The following is an 8,201-nucleotide window of genomic DNA, read 5'->3' as shown; positions in this document are numbered from 1 at the left end:
GCCCCTGCCGAGAGGCAAACCCAGACTCCACGCCCGCCCCACCGGACACCCCTGCCCCCACTGGCAACGGGTCCCCGGCCCTGACTCAGCACGGGGAGGGGGCCGTGAGCCTGGCCCAGAGCGACCCCAGCCTGGTCCAGGACACTGCTGCCAGCAAGGTGAGTATAGGGAACGGCCTCCCAGAATCGAGGCAGAACTTAAAAAACCAGCTGCCTTTGGAAGACCACGGCCCTCGAGGCCCGCGGGAGAGAGCCCGGGAGGCCGCCGAGGTCCTGGGGCAGCTGGGTCGTAGAGATGCTGCTGCAGAGGAGGGCGGCTTGGTGTCCACCCTCTCCTCAGACTCGGCCAGTCAGGACAGCCTCCTGGAGGACAGCTTGTCGGCGCCCGGCCCCGCCTCTGAGCCGTCTGTGGAGACCCCGGACTCCCTGGATTCCATGGACGTCCATGAGGCTTTCCTGGGCTCCTTAGGGCCTCACGCGCCACAGAAACTCCTGACCCCCGACAAGCCAGCGGACAGTGGTTACGAGACAGAGAACCTGGAGTCCCCCGAGTGGACGCTACACCCGGCCCCCGAGGGCGCTGCGGCGCCCGACACCGCCTCGGCGGGTGAGGACACGCCCACCGGGCTGCCTCCCAAGCCCGTCATCGTCATCTCAGATGCCACCGACAGCCACAGAGGCACGGAGGTGACCTCGCAGACCGCTGCGCCTGCGTCCCAGGGCTCACACCGAGACTCCGCGTACTTCTCAGACAACGACTCTGAGCCCGACAGGAGGTCGGAGGGGGCCCTGGGCACCTCGGTGTCGGCCCTGGGAGCGGACCAGCCCCTGCCTGAGCCTGGTGTCCTGCTGCAGAGTCCCAGCCCCCTGGACAGCTGCCTGGACAGCAGCAGCAGCCCGCCTGACCCTAGCTGTCCTCCTGCTCCGCAGAAATCCCGTCACCTGGAATCCAGAGAACCCGCAGAACCAGCTCCCCTTGACCCTCCCACACACACACTTCCCCCTGACGACGAGGCCGGCAGCCCCTCGAGTCTGCAGAACTCGGAGCTGAGCAGCGGGGACGACCTCGAGGCCCCCGAGGAGCCCCCCTGCACGCTGGCTTCCACCGGCACCAACACCGACGAGCTCCTGGCGCTGACCCACGCCCCGCTGCGCTGCGGCGGCCCCGCGGCGCCAACTCCAGAGAAGGCCTTGTGCGGCCACTCCGAGGGCCCCAAGCTGAAGGAGCCGGACGTGGAGGGAAAGTACCTGGGGAAGCTCGGCGTGTCGGGCATGCTGGACCTTGCCGAGGATGGGATGGACGCCGACGAGGAGGACGAGAACAGCGAAGACTCGGATGAGGACCTGCGGGCCTTCACCCTGCACAGCCTGAGCTCCGAGTCCGAGGACGAGGCCGAGCACCCGGTGCCCGTGGTCCTCAGCCGCGAGGACGGCCGCCACCTGCGGAGCCTGCTGAAGCCTGTGGACCCGCTGCCCGGCTGCAGGAGGGAGAGGAAGGCGGTGACGTTCTTTGACGACGTCACAGTCTATCTCTTTGACCAGGTATCTGTTCCCTGTCCCCTCCGGGTTGTCATGTTGGAGATTCCAGCATGTGTTGGGGCAACGAGCGTGCTCGGGTTTTCCGACTGCTGTTCTGAGGACACTGACTGTGATTTCTCAGAAAAAGGAGTTTGGGGGTGGTTACAGCATCAGTTTGTGAGGTCTGCATGGGGAACTCCTGTCACGTGAAGGGGAAGGGTCTGCATGCTCCTCCCGGGTGTCCCGGCAGAGCCGCCCAGTCACTCGTCCTTCCAGAGCAGACGAGTGTCCGCGGGCGGTCGGCAGCAACGCCCAGTGCCCAGGAGTGGCTGGAACCGTCCGAGGCTCACAGGTAGCCCTGGAGACACTGACCAGCCGCGGTGCCTGTGGAGCAGGGGCGGGGGTGGCAAGACAGCGGGGCAGGGCGAGAAGGGATCACCTGGCCTCAGCGTTTGTGTTTTGTCAAAAGCTGTTGAAATTCACGGGTCCCTTTCTCCACCTTCTCGGTGCACTTGGATTGTTCCGTTCACAGGGCGGATGGCCTGTAGGTGGAATGACAAAAGAGTTATGCATTGTGTGTTGTGAGCAGTGTGGGCAGGCGCTGGGGAAGATGTCTGGGGTCTCGCTGGAGCAGTGAGGTGGACCCAGCCCCGTGGAAGCCGCTGCCTGGTCTACGGAAGGGCTGCACTCGTGTGGTGACTTGGTGGGGAGGAGGTGATGTTTTGATGGGTTCTGGAGACGGGGCAGGATCGCCTAAGAGCCAGACTCAAGGCATGAGAACAAAGGTACGGAAATCAGGTGTGAGACACGCTGAGTAGGTGTGAGATTTGTCATCAGGTCCCAAAGAAAGTCCTGAAAATCTTCTGCAGTGGCCAGTCGGTCCCATGCGGCTTCCATGGAGTCGTAGCTACCCGTGGGTTCAGACTGCTGGCTGGTAGGTACCTTCCTGCTCTTGCTGTACAGCTTCATGAGCCTACTTTGAAGTGGTTTGGTTTTTAAGTGGTTTGAGTTCCTTAGCTCCAGAGTTTTCACTGAGCACCATGGGTTTTGGCAGCTCTGCCTCGGTTATTTTCCCATTGGCTCAGCGGGTGCTTGGTGAACGCTGACTCAACTTACTTGTGACATCACAGCCCAGCAAGTGAATATCTGGGCGCCCCCCTTCCCACGTAGGGTCTCCTTAGCTTCGCTGTGCGTCGGGGGGTCTCCCAGCGTTCCTCACGGGCCCTTCCATGAGCCTGGGGGGGGTGTTGGACCCTCCGCTCTCGCACAGCCCCCTCTGGACCCACAGTGGGTGGTGACGCTTACTTGCAGGTGAGGTGACACACGGCCACACCATTCAGCCTGTCACAGGGCAGGTGAGCTCTGCGCTCAGTCCTGTGCATCCCAGCGTGGGTCACTGTGATGACAGGGCCTGGCCCGGCGGTGTGGGAGGTAGTGTCACAGCCCAGAGCCCCCGGACTCTGAGGTCCTGGGGCAGACGGGGGAGCTGGGGGTCTGTGTGTTGCGTTTCTTTAGTTCATTTGGTCTACAAAGACATGTTCCTTCAAAAAGAAAAAAAATTCAGTGAGCGTAAGGAAAAATACTTTCTCAGGAAAGATTTTTTTTCAATTTAAAGAACAGAAAAACACTCAAGAAAACCAAACTTCTCAGTAATTGCTACCGCTTCTCTCACATACACACACCAGAAACTAACTTTAAGTGCTGAAAAGCATTTAAGAAAACAAAACTTGTCTGTAATTCCTACTGCTTCACACACACACACGTAAGTGCTCTCCATAACCGCCCCCTCCAGAGTAATAGGACTCTTCCATCCCCACAAGGTCCCTGGTTCCCGCCACATCCGTCCCCTGGCAACCACTGACCTGGAGTTCTGTCTTTTCTAGAACCGTGTAAGTGGCAGGAGTGTTGTTACCGTTTAGTCATTAAGTCGTGTCCGACTCTCTCACAACATAGAGTGTACCCGCCAGGCTCCTCCGTCCCCTGGATTTCCCAGGCAAGAAGACTGGAGTGGGTTGCCATTTCCTTCTCCATGAGATCTTCCCGACCCAGAGATAGAACCCACGTCTCGTGTGCTGGGTGGCGGGTCCGTTACGGCTGAGCCGCCCCGGAAGGCCAAGCGGCGGGATTAGACCGTGTGTGACCTTGAGTGTCCAGAGACTCACTCAGTCCGAAGGTCAGGGAGTCCCCACCGCCGCAGGTTGTTCGTTAACCTGCTGGCCAGTATTTACACCAACTGTTTCTGTTCTTATTTTTAATCTTTTTAAAAGTTAAACAGTAAAATTGACCCTTTTTTTTGTACAATGCTGTAAAACTGTAGCGCTCGGGTCACCCTCCCCAGAACCACGAGAGACGCAGCTCCCTCACCCCAGAATACGCCCCGTGCTCGCTCCTGCGCCCTGAGCACCCCTGTATCATTTTACATTCCCACCAGCAGCGTGTGTGACCCAGCATGTAACCTTCGGAGGCTGACTGTTGCACTCTGAGCCGTAGAAGGCGTCGCTTGTTGCAGTAGTCCCTTCCTTTTAGACGTGTTCCATCCTGCGGACATGTGATCGTTGTAACCATTTACCTGCGGAAGCACATTTGGTTTTCCGCTTTGGGGCTATCACAAATAAAGCTGCTTTGAATAACTGTAGGTTTTTGTGTGGACACAATTTTTACTTTGAATCTGAGATAAAGGCCCAGGAGTATGATTGTTGGGTTATATGATATGTGTGTGTGTTTAGGCTTTTTTTTTTAATTGAAGTATAACGAGGGACAGGGAAGCCTGGTATGCTGCAGTCCGTGGGGTTGCAAAGAGTTGACCAACGACTTAGTGACTGAACAATAACAATAGTTGATTTATAGTGTATGTTTAGTTTTTAAAGAAAATGACAAACTGTTTTCCAGAGCGGCCGTATCATTTTACATTCCGGACAGCGTACGTGAGGTCTAGTTTCTCGTGGTTTGTTTGTTTTGCTTTGGCCGCACCGTGTGGTTTGTGGGATCTTAGTTTCCCAAGCAGGGAACGCACACGGGCCCGTGGCGGTGAAAGCACCGCGTCTTAACAACTATACTGCCAGGGAATTCTCATTATTTTTTATTTTGGCTTTTCTAACAGACGTGAAGTGATACTGCATCATGGTCTTAAACTGGATCTCCCTATTGGACCGTGATGTTGCTGTCTTTTCGTGGGCTGCTTTGCTATCCACGTGTTCAGTGAGGTGCCCCTTTTGCCCATTTTCTGGGTGAATTCTCTGTGTTCTTTGAATTTTGGAAGTTCTTTATAAGTTCTAGATGAGAGTCCTTTGTCAGATATATGGCTTGGAAATACTTCTCCCAATCTATAGCTTGTATCTTTCACAGAGCAAGGGGTTTTTAAGTTTTGATGAATTCCAGTTTATAATTTTTTTTTTTCTGTTTATGGATCATGCTTTAGGTATCATGTCTAAGTTCTTCACCAAACCCTAATTCCTGAATATTTTCTCTAAAAATTTTATATAGTTTTGCATTTTTCATTTAGATCTGTTACACATTTTGAAATAGTTTTTGTATAGTGTTTAGGTTGGGGTTCATTGTTTTGCCTCCGGATGGATGTCCAGTTGTTCCAGCACCATCTGTTGAAAATACTATTCTCTCTCCATTGAATTGCTTTTGCACCTTCATCAGAAGTTAAATGGCCATATTTTTTTTTAATGGACCTGTTTCTGGACTTTCTGCTCTATTCCATTGATCTGTATGTTTTCCCCTTTACCACAGTCTTGGTTCCATTTGCTCCTTGCCATTATGCAGAAGTGTGGTTGATTTTTGTATGTTGACTCTCTATCCTACTCTACTGATTTATCAGTTCTAGGAATTTTGTTTTCAAATTCCTTGTGGTTTTCTACATGATCAAGCATGTTGCCTGCAAAGAGGGACAGGTTTATTCTTTTCCAAACTGTATCTCTTTCATTTCTTTTTCTTACCTTATTACACTAGCTAGGACTTCCAGGACAGTGTTCAGTAGAGGGTTTACCTAACATTGATTGATTTTTCAATATTTAATGAGCCTTGCATTCCTGGGAAGTAAAGCCCACTTGGTTTAAGGTATTCTTGTTACATGTTGCTGGATTTGATTTGCTGGTTATCTTGTGGAGGATTTCATGTTGTGGAGGTCTGCATATTGGTCTGTAATTTTGGGGGGTGTTTGACTACTTGGCTGACTTTACTCTGGTGCTGTCTTTGGTTTGGTGTCAAGGTAATGCTGGTCTCATAAAGTGAGTTGGAAAGTCACAGTCGATTGACTAACACAGGTTGGAACGGTGTGGGTCCACTTACACGTGGGTTTTTTTCACTAAACACCTACCAAATACTACACGATCCAAGATTGGTTGAATCTGTGAATGTAGCACCTTGGGTATCAAGGGGCGATGGTACAGTTACAGGTGGATCCTCAGCTGTGCCGGAATCAGTGCCCTCACCCCTCGGGCATCAGTCGGGTCAGCTGTATTCCCTCTTCTGGGAAGAGACTGTGTGGATTTATTGATCTCTCTCTGAAGAACTGCTTTTGGTTTCATGGCATGTTTTCCTTTGTTTTCTGTTTAATTTTATCAATTTCTATTTTATCTTTTATGTCTTCTGCTTGCTTTGGATTTATTTTGCTCTTTTTCTGGACTCTTCCAGTAGAAGCAAGGGATTTGAGACCTTTTTTTCATTTTACTATTAACATTTAATGTAGTAAGTTGCGTTTTTCATTCAAAATATTTTCTGATTTTCCTTGAGACTTTCCCTTTGACCCAAGGATTACTTATTTAAAAATACTATTTAATTTCCAAGGGTTGGAGGGTTTTTTTAACCTTTCTGTTACTGATTTCCGGTGTAATCTGTTTTGGTCAGAGAACATGCTTTGGAGGGTTTCGGCTCCTTCCTCTGCATCGCTTCGTCTGCAGAGCCAGCGTGTGGTCTGTCCTGGTCAGTGGGCCACGTGCACCTGAAAGCGTGTGCTTCACTTCTGCCGGGGGGCTTGTTCTCTGAACGCCACACGCGCTTGGTTCCTTTCTTCTGGGCTGTTGCTGATTCTTCTGCTTCTTCTATTCCTTCGTGAGAAGTATTCATTGATGTCTTCGGCTGTAATTACGGATTTGTCTGTTTCTCTTTTCGTTTCTGTCCATTTTTGCTTTGTCCGTTTCATAGTTCTCTTGTTAGCACATTTAGAATTAGTACATCTTCTTGGTGAATTGGCCTTCTGTGTCATGCTGTAATGTCATTCTTTATTCCTTTGTCTGAAAGCTACTCCAGCTTTCTCTTGATTAGTAGTTGCGTGCTGCTGCTTTTTTCCATCTTTATACATACCTGCATCCCTGTAGTTAACAGCAGTTTCTTCTGGAAAGCACGGTTGCTGCTGCTGCTGCTGCTAAGTCACTTCAGTCGTGTCCGACTCTGTGCAACCCCATAGACGGCAGCGCACCAGGCTCCCCCGTCCCTGGGATTCTCCAGGCAAGAACACTGGCATGGGTTGCCATTTCCTTCTCCAATGCAGGAAAGTGAAAAATGAAAGTGAAGTCGCTCAGTCGTGTCCGACTCCTAGCGACCCCATGGACTGCAGCCCACCAGGCCCCTCCATCCAGGATTTTCCAGGCAAGAGTACTGCAGTGGGGTGCCATTGCCTTAGATGGTTTTAAAATCTGTTCTGAAATTTGTTGTCTTTTTGTTCATCGTTGGTCGTTAAGTCACGTCCAGCTCTTCTGTGACTCTGTGGACTGTAGCCCGACACGCTCCTTCGTGCAGATCTCCCAGGCAAGAATACTGGAGTGGGCTGCCATTTCCTCCTCCCTCTTGTCTTTTAACTGGTATGTTTGGGCCACTTAGGTTTAATAGAATTGTTCAAGTCTGGATGGAGGTGCGCCGCTTCGTTCAGTGTCTGTGTTTGTTCCACTAGTTCTTAACGATTTCCTCTTTCTGCTTTCCTTTTGGTAATCTGAACGGTTTTCAGTCTTCTCTTTTATTTATTGTATTTTTTACTGTATATCTTCTTTTTGTATAGTTTCTGGAATGTTCTTGGAGTTACAATGTACATGCATTTCACCGCCTCCTTAGAATCAGTGTTTGGCCATGTAAAGTGGAGTGTAGGGGCCTCTGTGCTCTGCAGGCCCGTCACCCTCTCCTGGGCCTGTCCTCAAGTTGTCCAGTGTGCCACACGTCCATTGACTGAACACCCTCCCACAGCGCTCCCTGCTTCACTCCCTGTCATCAGACACGCTTTCAGGAGCTGCAGAGGAGTAGGACTGGGCTCACTCAGGCGGTTACCACTGTTCTTTCTCCATTTCTTATGTCCCGGGTTCCTTTCTGTTAGCATTTCCTTTCTGTTTGTTTGGCTTTTTTTTTTTTAAAGCAAATTCCCCTGGTTTTTCTTCACCTGAGAGTCTCTGTATTTCCCACTCATTTCTTAAGGATATTTTTCCTGAGCATGGACTTCTCAGGCCACAGTGTTTCTTTTCAGCATCGTCTCTGACTGCCCTCGGGAGTCTGTCTTTGTCGTTCAGGAGTATGATTATGGGTTTCTGGATTACAGGCATAGATTTCTTTGTTTCATTTTAAGTTTATAGAGCTTTCTGAACGCGTAGTTTTGTGTCTTTCAGCAGGTTTCAGAAGTTTCCAGGCATTATTTCTTACATACACACATATATTTTATGTATATATATATATATATTTTTTTTTTTTTTTTTT

General features: G+C 50.8%; 1 protein-coding gene and 1 long non-coding RNA gene across 3 annotated transcripts in view; one reads left to right on the top strand and one right to left on the bottom strand.

Moving 5' to 3' along the window:
• LMTK2 (lemur tyrosine kinase 2) overlaps positions 1-8,201 on the top strand; it is a 64,022-nt gene that overhangs the window by 49,238 nt on the left and 6,583 nt on the right. The window contains exon 12 of the mRNA XM_010845747.1: positions 13-1,541. Within this exon, the coding sequence (XP_010844049.1) occupies positions 13-1,541 (1,529 nt within the window). The remainder of the gene's footprint in view (positions 1-12; positions 1,542-8,201) is intronic.
• LOC104992763 lies at positions 1,549-3,507 on the bottom strand. 2 transcript variants are annotated; one of them, XR_825742.1, is made up of 3 exons: positions 3,380-3,507; positions 2,634-3,058; positions 1,549-2,059 (listed from the first exon to the last, which is right to left on the bottom strand). It is a non-coding gene; the product is annotated as an uncharacterized LOC104992763 (long non-coding RNA). The 2 variants fall into 2 exon arrangements; XR_825741.1 differs by having other exon boundaries at positions 2,823-3,058.

This window comes from Bison bison, unplaced genomic scaffold (genome assembly GCF_000754665.1).
Source record: "Bison bison bison isolate TAMUID 2011002044 unplaced genomic scaffold, Bison_UMD1.0 scf7180017864223, whole genome shotgun sequence".
Taxonomy (NCBI): domain Eukaryota; kingdom Metazoa; phylum Chordata; class Mammalia; order Artiodactyla; family Bovidae; genus Bison; species Bison bison.
Note: the sequence above shows the minus strand (reverse complement) of the source record. Positions and strands in the feature narration are given on the sequence as shown.